This window comes from Syngnathus acus, chromosome 16 (assembly GCF_901709675.1).
Source record: "Syngnathus acus chromosome 16, fSynAcu1.2, whole genome shotgun sequence".
NCBI classification, from domain to species: Eukaryota; Metazoa; Chordata; class Actinopteri; order Syngnathiformes; family Syngnathidae; genus Syngnathus; species Syngnathus acus.
The window spans coordinates 6,528,886-6,542,860 of record NC_051101.1 but is presented as its reverse complement, the minus strand read 5'-3'; the positions used below and the strand labels follow the sequence as shown (position 1 = coordinate 6,542,860).

Here is a 13,975-nt window from a genome sequence, read left to right as displayed (position 1 = left end):
CTTAGAGATAAACAAATCATAGGGTGAGGTGTGCATGTATGTATGTGTATATAATTGCAACCGGGACAGCATTTTAAAAGAGACAGTCCTCAAAGTCATTAATGGAGACAAGATCAACAAATGATATGAACTCCAGATATTCCTTCTGGTGTATAATTACTGTTGTGGCACACAGAAACAAAGAGCACCTGTAAAGAAATAAAATGCACAACATTAAAATAAACATAGCATTCATCTCATTTGTTTCCATTTGGTTTAGCAATTAGGATGTTCAAACCAGGTGGCCTGGTTTTGACTCCCAGTATGTGAACACATCTGCTCAGATGCACTAGTCCCTTCTAGGACTGTTTTTATTGTCTGTGCAACTAACTAGTAAATACATGCCTCATAGAAGTGTAAATATATTTTGAATATTGCTTGACTCTATGCCCTAGAGAACCTTTCTTGGCGTATCCTAAAACTACACGTACATGTTGCTATTCATCTGAGGGGCCTCTCTCTGTTCTCCCCATTCCCCCCTCAACTCCTCTGCTCTTGTCAATGTTCAATTAAAATTAGGCTTTTTGGATATATGTACCACTAACACTAGACTGACCCAACTATTTTACATTTTTTCCAGCAGAGAGACATCAAGAGCCAGATGAGACATTTTTTGTGTCAGGTTTAATTTAAACCAACCCACTGCACACAAATAAACTGGGCTGGGTGCAGAAATACCAAACAATTATCTGTTCCGAATGATGAATATGGACCTCCATCCCAGTGGGCTCTCTTGTATATGTAGATGATAGAGATTACCGTGGGCAAGGAGCCCATAGAGCCTCCACTATGTCCTGAACAAACATTGATGTTACCTGGCTGACATTGTGGAGCGCTGCTTCCTGCCAAAACTCTGATCAGTTTAAAGGGTGTTTATTAACGTGCATTCAACAGAAATGACTGGAAAATGTGAAAATTGAACCATTATGTATCTTCTTGCAAAAACATGGATGTCTACAAAAAGAGTAAGCTTGGCCCAGTCTTTGTGACAATTGAGCGGTGCACACCTGTAGAGAGAGGTAAGATTACGTAATCACCCATGACACCTTAACACTGGAAAACGATTTCTCACCAATGACATTGTCCTGGCTTAGTGTGGTGGAGCAAACTTAATGGAACACATTTTGCCCATGGAATCAAACTCAAATGACCACAGGAAAAACAAAACAAAAAAAAAACAGGGAGGTCTGCACAAGTCTGATGTTTATGTTTAAAGCCAAGTCAGTTGTTTGAATCCCCCTCTGGCCAGTAAGTAACACATAAGACAATTACAAACCAAATTGGAACCAGCTAAAGTGATTGCAAAATCTGGCAAACGAGAATCCTTTTCTGTTATCATTTTGGTGGTTCATGGACTCATTGCAAACGACAGGCTTCAATATGGACTCAAGCAAGGAGGTTCCATCCCCACTTCACTGTCTGGCTCGATGAGAGAAGGAGGCACTTAAAGCCAAGAACGTATTTACACAGGCATGTAAGCACAGTGAACTGGAAACGCACACACATACACATTATGGTCTATGGTATCCAAGAAGCTGGGTTTTTCTTCCGATACTAAGGAAGAGGGAATTGCCTCCTGCTAAGTGGACCTCAGGCACGTACATAGTAGGCACTCTTGAATTACCCAGTCTAACAATATAAATGCGATGAGGACGAGCCGGGAAAACACGAGGAGAAAGAGACTGGAAACATGCAAATGTGGAAAGAAAAACAGCAATTACAAGTATACTGTAATTTCGCCCCAGTTTCACTTTGTTTGGCTTCGTGATCTTTGATAATTTCTTTGGAGAAAGTAAATCATAGAATTCCAAATGCAACTTGACTTGGAGAAGGATTACTATATATTAGGATGTCATGGAACAGCGCCAAGCGGTTTTCCTCCAGTGTGTTAATGTTTCTATGAATCAATTCAGACACCACAGGCGCAAATAAAATGACTGATGGCCTAACTGAACTCATCTGCTCTGTGAGTCAGACTTGGGCCAGCCCAAAGCAGAGTCAAATCGTCCATCCAATTTTTTCTGGTCTCAAGCTGTCTGGAAAGACGATGACGCTGGGGTGATAATCCCAAAAGTCCCCCTCACGAAGGTGGAACGGGAACAGAAAAGTGTTATTGGCAGTGGCGCTAAAGTGTGTGCGTACGTGTTGCAGGGGTGTTATTTTTATTACTGGGGTTTTAAGTGGTGATGGTCATGGTTTCCCCATGAATACACATGTGCAGAGAGAGAGATGCTGTGTGTGTATGCACATGTGTGTTTGTGTGCTAGCAATACTCCACCTGCATCTGTAGTGGTCAATGTTGAAACTGCCAACTTTACATTTGATCTTAGTGTATACATCCTGGATATCGACTGAAGCACTCAAGTCTTCCAGTTCGCTGACCACGCAGACTTCTGTTGGTAAACAAAAAAAAACAGATATATATATTTATTAAGATATATTATTCCTGTATATCGACTGAGGCAATTTTGTTTTCCAGTTCACTGACCACGCAGACTTCTGTTGGGAAATAACAACATTTTTTTTTTTTCTCTCTCCATATTTTCATATGACATTGGGAAATGCTGACATAGATGCATTACAAATGCTTGGCTGCACATGAATCCTTAAAATGGAAGACTGCTAATGATGGGAGGGGCTCTCATAGTTTTTGTTTCAATGGTCATACTTTCACGCTGGCAGAAAGAACCACATTGGAAAACGAGAATGAGTAAGAAGGCAAAATGACTTAAGTACAACCTAAGCTTGCCAAAATGAGGAATGTACAGTACATGTCACCCAACACTGATTGTTCATAAAAGACTTGCATTTATACAGACATACTGTACATATACTACGTGCATTCCTCACCGAGCCTTGTGTGAAAACTAAACTGACCTACCACAGGCAAAATGAGTTTCACGTTCAACAAACTGATTAAGACTATTGAAGCAAGCCTGTGAGCTGAGCGGATCTTTGTCATTGTTTCCACTGAGAAAGTCCCACAGTCAAAGAGTGGCTTGGGAAAATGGACTTTGAGAATGTTATTACTGTTGCCTTGTGGGGGTTTTGAGAAACCGAAGTTCCAAGCGGGTTCTTACGTTAAAAAACAAGATTTTTCAGCATAATGTGTAGAACGAACGTGCCCAGGTTGGTATAAGAGGTCACCAGCAAGTCATAGACTCCAAAGGTGTTACATGAATGAACGTTTATGCTCAGTGCATGCTGCATTTCACTCGTTAAAGTCTTTCCCTATGCTTCTCTTGACTCAAAATGCTTCTATTTGCTCTTCCTTGCCCCTGAACACCCCCACACTGCTTTGTACAGTTGTTACAATAGAGAATGTTTTGATACGTATTTGCCCTTTTTGTGAAGCCTTTCTAATACCATAACATCGCTCATTTCTAACATATTGACACATTTTGAACACAGTTTTGTTTCTTTATTCCAACTGTTTCTGGTGACATTGGAAACATACTAGGGAAAAATAATCTAATTTTGTCGTCAAGTAGCCTACCTACCTCAAGAGGTAAATGTGAGCAATTTAATGTTTACGATACAATTTGGATCTATTTTTTCCCACTACATTATCACTGATGACCAGTAAAATATGAAGTTGAATATCATTTCAAAGTTTGAAAGATTTTAAAAAATACACACCCGTCTTGACTGCTGGATCAGGAGCAAACAGTTTAACAATAACCTTGGGTAACATCCATTGCATCCAAAGGCTGACTTTTCCACTAGTCCCTCCAATGCTGCTAGTTTTCTGTTCCAGGGTCACTGTGTCAGCAAAAGGACCATCATCACCTCCTGGTACCGAATCACCCTAGGGAGAAAAGAAAAATTAAGAGGGTACGCTTCTGTTTATTTAGTTTATTACTGTAAGTGAGTAAGCAAGTAACAAGACCCAAATGATGATTTATATTGCATAAAAGAAAATGACATTCTTAATTTCCATCATATTTTTTTTAACAACATATATCTGGATTTTTTTTCCCATCATATAGCATCTTAGCACAGAGGTTGCTGAGGATCACAGAGACGGGTATATGGGTTGTTTCTTGTGAGTAAATCTGTGTTCCAAACACATATTTGCATGACTGGAAAGTGAGAGACCTGCAAATAAACAATGTGGTAATTTGAAGCACTAGAAATGTGGGATTTTCTTTCTTTCTTTTTTTCCACAGCTTATTCCATTGCTGCCTTGTAATGACAGATTATGTCATGGTTATTGAGCCTGGCTGTGGCTGGTGGGGGAGGTTATCAACCATCTCAATTAGAAACACCACAGCTGCTGGGATGATTACAGCGTCTTTAAGAGGATCCAGATGAGGAAACTATGTCCCCATTCCAAAGTTTGGGAAGGATAAGAGCAGAACACTAATTTGCAAATTGAATTTAATCGCACAGTTTGGAGTGGCTGACAACAAGGGCTCAGTGACAATCGTGTTAAAAATATAGCTGGATCGTGCTGATTTAAAAACATATTCAACATTGAAGTGTATGGAGACCACAATACACTGATGAGAAACATGTGCACCGTCAAATATATTTTAAGTGAGAAAAAAAGGTTGAGGCACGTTCTCAGAGTATAATGTTTTGGAACTGATTAAAGACATCTAGGGAAGTATGATCAGATGTAGCTCTGAATGAGAAAAAAATGAACAATGACAGCCATTCCTTATTATTAATGTTATTATTACTAATAAATAATACATAACATTACACATAATGTTTTCAACATTATTAGCAGCATCGACACGGTGAACTTAATTGTTTCCAAAGAATTATATTCCAAGACAAAGTATGTACGAATGATCATATAAGTGAAATTCCAATCCACTGTCAAAACAGTTATTATATGTTTCCATGGAGAGAAACACGGTTGTTGTGTGTCACTGTGCTATGTAATAACAACGACTGGCAGCGAGTAACATGAGCCCAGCAGTAATGGTGCTCGGTCCGTCTCATAAGATATAATGTCAACTGCCATTTGGGGACTAATTATTGCTGAACTGGAGTCAAAACATATCCCTCGGTGAGTGTGTGTGTGTGTGTGTGTGTGTGTGTGTGTGTGTGTGTGTGTACGTGTGTGTGTGCGGTTACGACTGTTTAGTTTACAGTTTTAGCCAGTCAGTGGGATTACACTCTGTGATGTCAAGAGTCCAAGTAGGAGCTGGCCGCTGGCACTGTGGGACTGACCACAGTGTAGTGAAGAGTTGTTAGGCTGTAACACTGGACACCCCCCCACAAAAAAAAAAAAAAGGAGCCAGAGTTTTTAGAATTTTTTCACATGGTTCAAATGGCTTAAAATTGGGGATTTAAAAGTACGGTTCTTTATGTCACTTGGTCACAATTCAGTTCACAGTTGACATAGTAAGGGAAGAGAATGCAAACTGAAATTATTTAATGGGTAAATAGGAATCAGTCAAAATGAAATATGCTTGTGCTAAAATCTCCTAAAATATCAATATTCTCAAAAATGTTTTATATTGTAATCATTATTTCTATTAATATTTAATAATATGTTACACTTAAATATTTTGTGGATGAGCAATGCACACAGTGCTACATAAAAGGTTTGTGATGCCATTTAGAATGAGTTAACAACAGTGCATGTCGCTAGCCATGGTTCCACAAGCCAGAGGTTGAGCATCGCTGTATTTGTTTACAGAATGGTGAGTGGCTAAAGTGTGAGGCAGTTATACTTCATGTCACTTACCTCAAATGTTCAGGGTGGAAAATGAAATTTAGAATACATGTATACACCTACTTTTAATGAAACTGAACCAAGCCGTCAAGTGAACAATGCAACAATACAAGAGGGTCATCAATAGTGTAGTGCAGTGATTTTTATTTAATGGCCTCACAATAGCACAAGGAATTTATGCTATATGACATTTGGTGTGACAGAACATCAACCTCTACCTTCTCAACACACACCCACATAAATCAAAGGGAGGACATTGACAGTGCGAGGGCCTCCCTCTCCCCGACCATTAACAGACATCAAGTCAGTGGTGAGCAAGCCGTCTCCACCCTGGCAAGGCAGCAGCAGCAGGCCCATGCAAAGTGTGTCCAAGAATGCTGAAGGCGTGCGCTGCTGAGCTGGGGGGAGCCCTTCCAGCATGTTTTCAACATGAGTCTAGATCTGGGGAAGATTCCAACCCGTGGAAGACATCATGTCTCATCCCAGTCCCCAAGAACCTTAACCCAACTCAGAGGACTTCAGACCTGTGACCCCGAATTCAGCTTAAATGAAAACCGCCGAAAGACTTCTGCTCCCCGACTTGAGATGACAAGTTCAACACACCCTAGATCCCCTTGCAGCTTGCCTATCAGGCAAAAGTAGGATTTCAAGATCTCATCTATCTGTACTTGAGACGAGGCCGTTCATGCTACTCTACCGAGCTATGTTGCTCATCGCATTCAGCTCCTAGGCTGCCAACACGTTTTGCCTTTTGCTTGCCTTCTACCACCTTCACGTACAACGAAAAGAAGAACATCTTCTTTTTAGCAGAAGCTTGAAGGCTTTGTACTTACACTGTTTTTACTTGATGAATGAACAAGTGTTCATACTTTAAGATTTCAGTTTTTGTTGAATGACTGTTCAAAATTCAGCCCCTATTCCGCCCAAGTTATTTTGTGACCATTGTGGGGTTTCCATCTTTACTAGATGGGTAGATTAGATAAATACAATGATTAAAATAAGAACATGAAAACATAAAACAAAACAAAAATTAGAAAAAAGCACATTAGCCCAAAAAAGAAAGAATAAAACCTAATTCAGTTCACGTTTAATCTGTTTGAAATTATTCCTGCTCCACTCATCAAGGTGATAACTTAAAGAAAACACGAGGTGAGGCGGGTTCCTTCACATTCCTAAACTGCCAAGTTGGGGCCCCAAATACACACACACATCCTCTTTTTCCCCACACCTTCAAAAGTAGTATACAGTTTAATTTTGGGGCCTCTGAGCTATACATGGGTTGAGAATCCAAGTTTATTTTTTCGGCAAAGTTTGTCTTTGCTCATCAGAAAGACCCAAACACTGGCAGACAACAGCAGGCTGTGATGTTTCAGGGAATGAAACAGGCAAGGACGTAGACTTGGGTGTCGTAGTGCAAGTTAAACTTATTTAAATGTGCGTTTCAAAGCACACAAGGATCTCACACAAAGATTCAAATTAAGTTAAACATATTGAGAAAAAAAACTTGATAGGCCAACATAAATGCGTGTGTGGGGGTGACTAGAAGAGGGCCAGTAAGAAATTCTGAACACGAATCTTTTGAGTTTGATTTTGAAGAGTCTGTATTGCTCAACTCAGGTGGTATTGCATTCCAGAGAAGGGTAGCAAAATGACCCCCAGAGTTGAGGAGGGCAGGCGACATATTGACATGGAGATGGGGACATAAATCGGAGTGAGCGAGATCGTATGGTTAAAATTTTAATAACATTGGAGGAGGCAAAGGGGTGAAGTTTTGGATTGTCTTGAAAGTAAGCAGAACATTTTGGAAATGGAGTTGACATTTAACTGGCATTCGGTGGAGGTGCCTTAAGACTGGGGTGATGGGGGGGGGGGGGTCTTGTTATGACTCAGCTGAATTATGAACCAGTTTTTTTATGGAGGGATTTGTGAGTGAGACCAAAGTGATGAAAACGAATACTCGTCAACATGACAGTCGACATTTTTACTGCCGATCTGACGTATGTGGACCTTGTGATACTATCTACACTAAAGTGTATGAGCTTGAAATTATAGAGTGCTGACGCCCACTCTCTTAACCTGGGCAGAGAAAAAATAAGTTTGAGAAAACCTCTGAATCACGATTTGTGTTCAGTGAGACTGAGATAAGAGGGTTTGCTGGAGAGGTAAAACTGGGTGTTGACCACAAGGCAATGAAGGTGAATGTTGTATTTGTAAAACATATTGCAGATGGGAATGAAGATAAGTGGGAAGAGGAGGGGTCACCTCGGTGAGCAGGGGGTGGCCGGGTGTTGAATAGTTTAGGTTGAATGAACTGAATGGGGCCAGTAGGGCAGGATTCAAACCAGTTTGATGTCATTGGAGATTAGAATATTAAAGAGGATGTGTAGCATTTGGTGCAAAAGGCCGCACAAACATCAAGGATAAGAAGGATGCTGAAAGTCAGTTGACAAGGGAAGGCCATTGCTAATTTTTATTATTTCTGATTCGTTGTGGAGGGGAAAACAAAAACACCTAAAAAAAAATCAGACTGGAACTACTCACATAGGTTGTTATTGGTGAGGTAGAAAAAGAAAGATAGGATGGAAAAAAGTGGATAATACAAGATACGATAGGAGGATAGAACAAAGCCATCAATGGCAAAGATTTTTTTAAAGCTTATTCCATGCATTGTCACTAACAATGACCTTGGAATGTAACTTGCTGAATCTCAACACACAGACAAGCTAAATTAGCAATTTTGTCAACTTTATGGCTTCATGGCATGCTACTATGTTGTGATAGGTGGGTGGAGGGCAGCGCTTTTCTGTTGGCAGAATAAGATGTGGGGTGGGTGTGGCGGGCCAGGGGTTTTGCACTATGAGTGACTTTGTGAAATGAAAGATTACTTTTCTGTGGTCAGGAATTATTCAATGTCTGGGAAAATGGAAAATAAATGGAAAATATGACTGTTACGTTTATTACAGAATACCAAGAAAAGTAATTTCTTCTACGGTAAGCCCATTATTAATCAATCCAAGAAACAACATTTACCATGAAGACATATAGAAGTTTATTTCCATTTATAGGACAAAATCACATTTGTCATTTATTGAAAGATTTAATTGTTAGTGGGGATGGGTAACAGTTGGCATGTGTAATGGTCTGGCTATAGTTAAAAATGAGGGAGTAGGAGGAGGTCATGGGGTGTGCTTCTTGGGGAGAGTGTGCTGCCACCACTGCTGAGACTTATCAAAACAGCTCCTACATTCTTGCTTAATCATCAACCTTCCACAGGACTAAACACTTCTACCAATGTTTGTACTTAAGTAAACAGTTACAAGTGGGTTGTCAGGGGACTCTAAGGCTGTGTTATAGACACACGCACAAAACCCGTCCCTGACTAACGAAAATGTTGCTTTGCCACTGGTTCCACAAATGATGCAAGAATAAACAAATGTTGATGGCTGTAAAATGAACACAGAAACCAATGCACATAGGCACATGGTATGAAAATACCATGAATACTGACTCACTTGATTGCCTCTCAAATGTCCGAACGTTTTTCTATGATCCCGGTGGGCCACATATTTCTGACAGGTCCAATGTGGTCAAAGAGTAGTCATTAAAGTATTGGCTGGTTGCCACAGCTTAACAACACAAACACTCATCGAGACCATCATTTTAATGGAGCTGGCTTTTCAACCTTTCGCAAAAAAAATCACACGATGCTCTAGCGATGAAATAGTTTACCGAGAAACAGTGAAGCAATTTCAAGCTGTTAGCATGACTGTTGCTTTTTACACATCAACTCCTTTGAATCATCACCAACCAAACCTGAACAACAAGGCAAGCTAAATAGCTCTATTGTCGTAGTAAATTTAAGTATGTTTCATGGGACCATACACGCAATGACTTGCATGACCTTTCGAGCATGTATAATGTCTGCAAAAGCATAATTACCAAATGAATACGTTTTTTCAGAGAAGAATGATTATCTGATCGACAACAACAGGAACTACTTTAACAAAGTACCTTAATTTCCCTCAGAAAATAAAATGGCACCACAGTCTTGAAAATCAAGACAGTTTGTGGAAAAATGTAACTGGGTATTTTTTGGAGTTAAATTAATTCTTTGTTGAGTATGCAATACTTCTAAAAACGAATTGGGTTAGGGTTCGGGTTCGGGTTAACTTTAAATAAAAGTTTCTTTTGACAGGTAAATTTCTAACACGCAGAACCTTAAGACTGTAAAACAAACCTCAGTAGGGGACCCCACATCTGCAGATGGGCTGTACGTGCTGGTGTCAGGTAGAGCTGTACCAGCACTGCTGTGTACTGAAGAAGATGGAGCAGCACCTCCGGGGGGCTCCGGGATACTGGTGGACTGGCGTAAAATACCATGCTTCTGGAGACGAGCCCACGTGGACGTCCAGCTGAGAAGGAGCTTATACAAGAGCTGCACCTGAGGAGTGACCAAATGGGTAAGAACATGTTTAGAAGGAATATGAACGAAATACAGTAAACCCCGAGCCTCGCTTTGCATAGCGGACAACAGAGACACCTCTTCGAGAAATGTTTAGAATTGCCCCTACAAGAGCAAGGACATGTCATATGTAGCATTTGAAAGCAGATTCAAATGTATTTTGGCCAAAATTTTACTCCAGCAGCTGCTTTGGGAAGTTCTCGTGTAGTTGAGGTCATTACCACTGATTTGGCATGACAGCTTGTTAGTTGCGTGACACTAAATCTTGTTACAGCTTGAAGAGACAGACGAAAGAGATGAGTAGCCAGAGATGGACCACAATCCATTCCCATATTCTCTTGAACTTGAACACTGATGGATTTTGTCTGAAACTCTGAGACGGCACAAAAAGTGATTATTTTGAATGTGCAATCATTTGAAAGGCACCGCCTGCTAACACATGTGCCGTACGATTCTGAATGTTTTTTCTTTATCTATCACAACAAAAATCCCAAAGAATTAGCCACAGAGGAAACTTCTGTTGTCTCATCAATTTCCCCTTAAAAAAAACCTCACCACAGTAAGGAAAAACTGAAGGCTTGGCGTCAAAGTGTTCAGAGCAATTTATCATGTGCTCACTTGAGGCCCTAACTTTTAACAACAACAAAGCCAAAAACATGAGTGGAAAACATGACAGGGGAAAGCAGGGGGACGTGGTGTGATGCTTTCAGTTATTCATGCATTCAGCTAAGACTTATTTAAACAAGAGGGAACGCTAAAAAAGCGACACTTTCACCATGAGCTCAGTCGTGGATTCCAATGTTTTGTTTCTGAAGCCAACCAACCCCATATAAACCCACCATATCCCGACTACCGCCGGTGCGCCGAAAGAAAAAGGTGCACCGATATGTATAGAAAAAACAACAACTTCAAACAACTCCAAACACAATTTTATTTTTCTCAGCTGCTCATTCGCCCGCCCACACACGTAAGCCTGTTAGCACATACATTTGAGGGAATTCTTTCTATAAATAAATGGAAATCAGTGCAATTCATTACAGCTGGCTTATTTCAAACATGTCTAGGAAGACCTGCTAACATTAGTCCAGCAGCCATGAAGGGACAGAGCCAACAGCTGTTAGCCATACCCAAGCAAGTGGACTGCGCCTAAGGCAACAGGGACCTTACACCATGCACCATTCTCCAAAACTGGGGCCAGTAAATCAAACCAAACACAAGGCCTAGAGAAGAGCAAGTGACGCAGCTGGAGAAGGAAAGCCACGGCCAATAAATTACCACTGTTCTGAGCAAAGTCTTGACTCTAATCCCAACTGCTACCATGAAAATGTTAGCCACTTACTACAGTACGTACTATATCAAATTCAAATATTGTACGTCCTGGTATTTTATTTACCGTATTTTCCAGACTATAAGGCACACCTAAAAACCTAAAATTTTCTCGAACGCCGACAGTGTGCCTTATAGTCCGGTGCACCTTATATATATATGGACCAAATTCCTAAATTTAAACTGGCCCGAAGCATTGTGTTATGAAATCAATCATAAGTGGCCCACTGAAGACTATGAATCATGAATCAAAAAGACTATGGATCATTATTTTGTGATTAAAAATTAATTTGTTGCGTCTGTAGTTGAAATAAAAAAAGATAAAATGGAGAATGATTTGATTTGGATTAAAAATCTGACATGATGCATTAATGGTGCGCCTTACAGTCCGGTGCGCCCTATATAAGGACAAAGTTTCAAAATGGGCCCTTCATTGAAGGTGCGCCTTATAGTCCGGAAAATACGGTAGTCTTTTCCTATCAAGAGGAAAAAGAAGAAGTAGAAGAAGAAGCACCATCATAATCACCACTGCCATCTTTATTTGTCATGTACACAAAAGTACATGAAATTTGACCACTGCATTTGATCCATCACAATCCAAAGACCTGTCATCTTCACATAAAAATATTGTGAGATGTCAGTTGCTGTTTTGCATCCCAAAAGAATGATACCATTCATGGTCATGGGGCATGCCGCCAGCGAGGAGCATAAATAGTTGGCTTTTTCACACCAACTCAGGCTAGTCATTCCTAACCAGGCCTTGATGTATATGTTATATATTTTATATACTGTATATTCACTCTTTTATTGCAGAACTGGAGGGGAGTGGGAAGTCTGCTCTGTTCTCAAAGAGTGGATTTACCCTGGCAGGACTTCTTCAAAAGCCGCTGCGTGGAAAGAAGTAGGAAAGAGATTCAAAAGGTCTAAATATTAGTAATGACTCGGCAGATAATCAAAATAGCCAAACACAGCACTGCCAGACATGGGCATGCCATTTCAAACGGAATTACACATTGAAAGGGCAAAAAAACTTTCCAAGGCCAGCTCTTCAAATAGAGTTTTCACCACTAACACATTACGTACTGTTGCCTATGTCTGTTACCAATTTCTGGCAACGTCTCCACATCTCATCTCTATGGTCTGAGGCATTTTGACCACTCTAAAGGTTGCCTCGGGAAAGTGTGTACAAAAAAAAACTCATTTCATACAGCTAATATCAGTATTAAACATATATTAAACATGAGCTCACCAAAAGTATGGTATAATAACTTTGGTTTCCACGATGTGTTTAACTAATAAGCCAACACATTGCTTCAATCTGACCATAAATGAAGCAAAATAATTTTATTTGATAATTCCTCAAGAAAGGAAAATCACAACTATGGTGATTAGTGGTAAAATACCTGATCCATTTCATTGCTGGGAGAAACGCTGAAAGAAATGACGGAGCCTACATGGAACATTTGGTTGTTATTTTCACCACACATACATAGTGCTATTTATGTTAGCAACGTTGCCATTTGCTGCATGCTGGAGGTAAAAGGGGAAATTTTCCTAATGATTTGTGATTCCCAACTCAGAACAGCTAATCACAATCAATTAGTGGTCTGTGCTCATATAGTCAGCAGAAAACTGAGAAAAAAAGGGACGCACACAGTAGAAGGGTTTGCGAATTATATTAATAGTGAGGTAGATGTGTGGACATACAGTATCTACAGCAGGTAAGTAATTTCCATGAAGGACCATCTTGATTTCCTATTTGTAGCAACATCAACAGTAAACAATGCCCCCATGAAACATAGAATTTGACCGTCTGGTTCAGACATTTGTGGGATTTCTGACTGACCTGAGGGTTGGAGCACTTGACTTGGATGGGTTGCAGATCAACATGGAGGCAGACGACAAAAGAGTGCCTTCCTTCTGAACAGTTGGGTGACTTGTGTGACGTGACTGCCAGTGTGGAGGTACACCCCATTGGTTTGAGGAGGTTCAGGCTGCGCTGCTGCCCCAGCAAAGTGTACACACTAAAGTGACTCAGGCTGATTGTCCATGGGAAAGCATCACCTGGTGAGTGTATAAATCACAGAAAGCAAGACAACATGAGCATTCGAACATAGTAATGTAGATATTGATAACCAGATGAAATGTGAAAGTTGAGAGAAGTATGCAGTGTACGTATGCAGCGTATTTGGGGATGTTTGTGACAGTTATGAACTTCCATCCATCCATCCATCCATCCATCCATCCATCCATCCATCCATCCATCCATCCATCCATCCATCCATCCATCCATCCATCCATCCATCCATCCATCCATCCATCCATCCATCCATCCATCCATCCATCCATCCATCCATCCATCCATCCATCCATCCATCCATCCATCCATCCATCCATCCATCCATCCATCCATCCATCCATCCATCCATCCATCCATCCATCCATCCATCCATCCA

At 40.5% G+C, this 13,975-nt stretch overlaps 1 protein-coding gene across 5 annotated transcripts in view; it reads right to left on the bottom strand.

Annotated features, from left to right (window-relative positions):
- LOC119136390 (vacuolar protein sorting-associated protein 13B-like) overlaps nt 1–13,975 on the bottom strand; it is a 211,690-nt gene that overhangs the window by 104,283 nt on the left and 93,432 nt on the right. For all 5 annotated transcript variants that reach the window (XR_005100730.1, XR_005100731.1, XM_037274793.1 and 2 more), the window contains exons 24-27: nt 13,366–13,583; nt 9,969–10,172; nt 3,679–3,847; nt 2,318–2,432 (exon numbers count right to left, since the gene is read on the bottom strand). Coding sequence is in view for 3 of the 5 variants with exons in the window: in XM_037274793.1 (XP_037130688.1) it covers nt 2,318–2,432; nt 3,679–3,847; nt 9,969–10,172; nt 13,366–13,583 (706 nt within the window). In the remaining 2 variants the exon portion in view is untranslated. The remainder of the gene's footprint in view (nt 1–2,317; nt 2,433–3,678; nt 3,848–9,968; nt 10,173–13,365; nt 13,584–13,975) is intronic.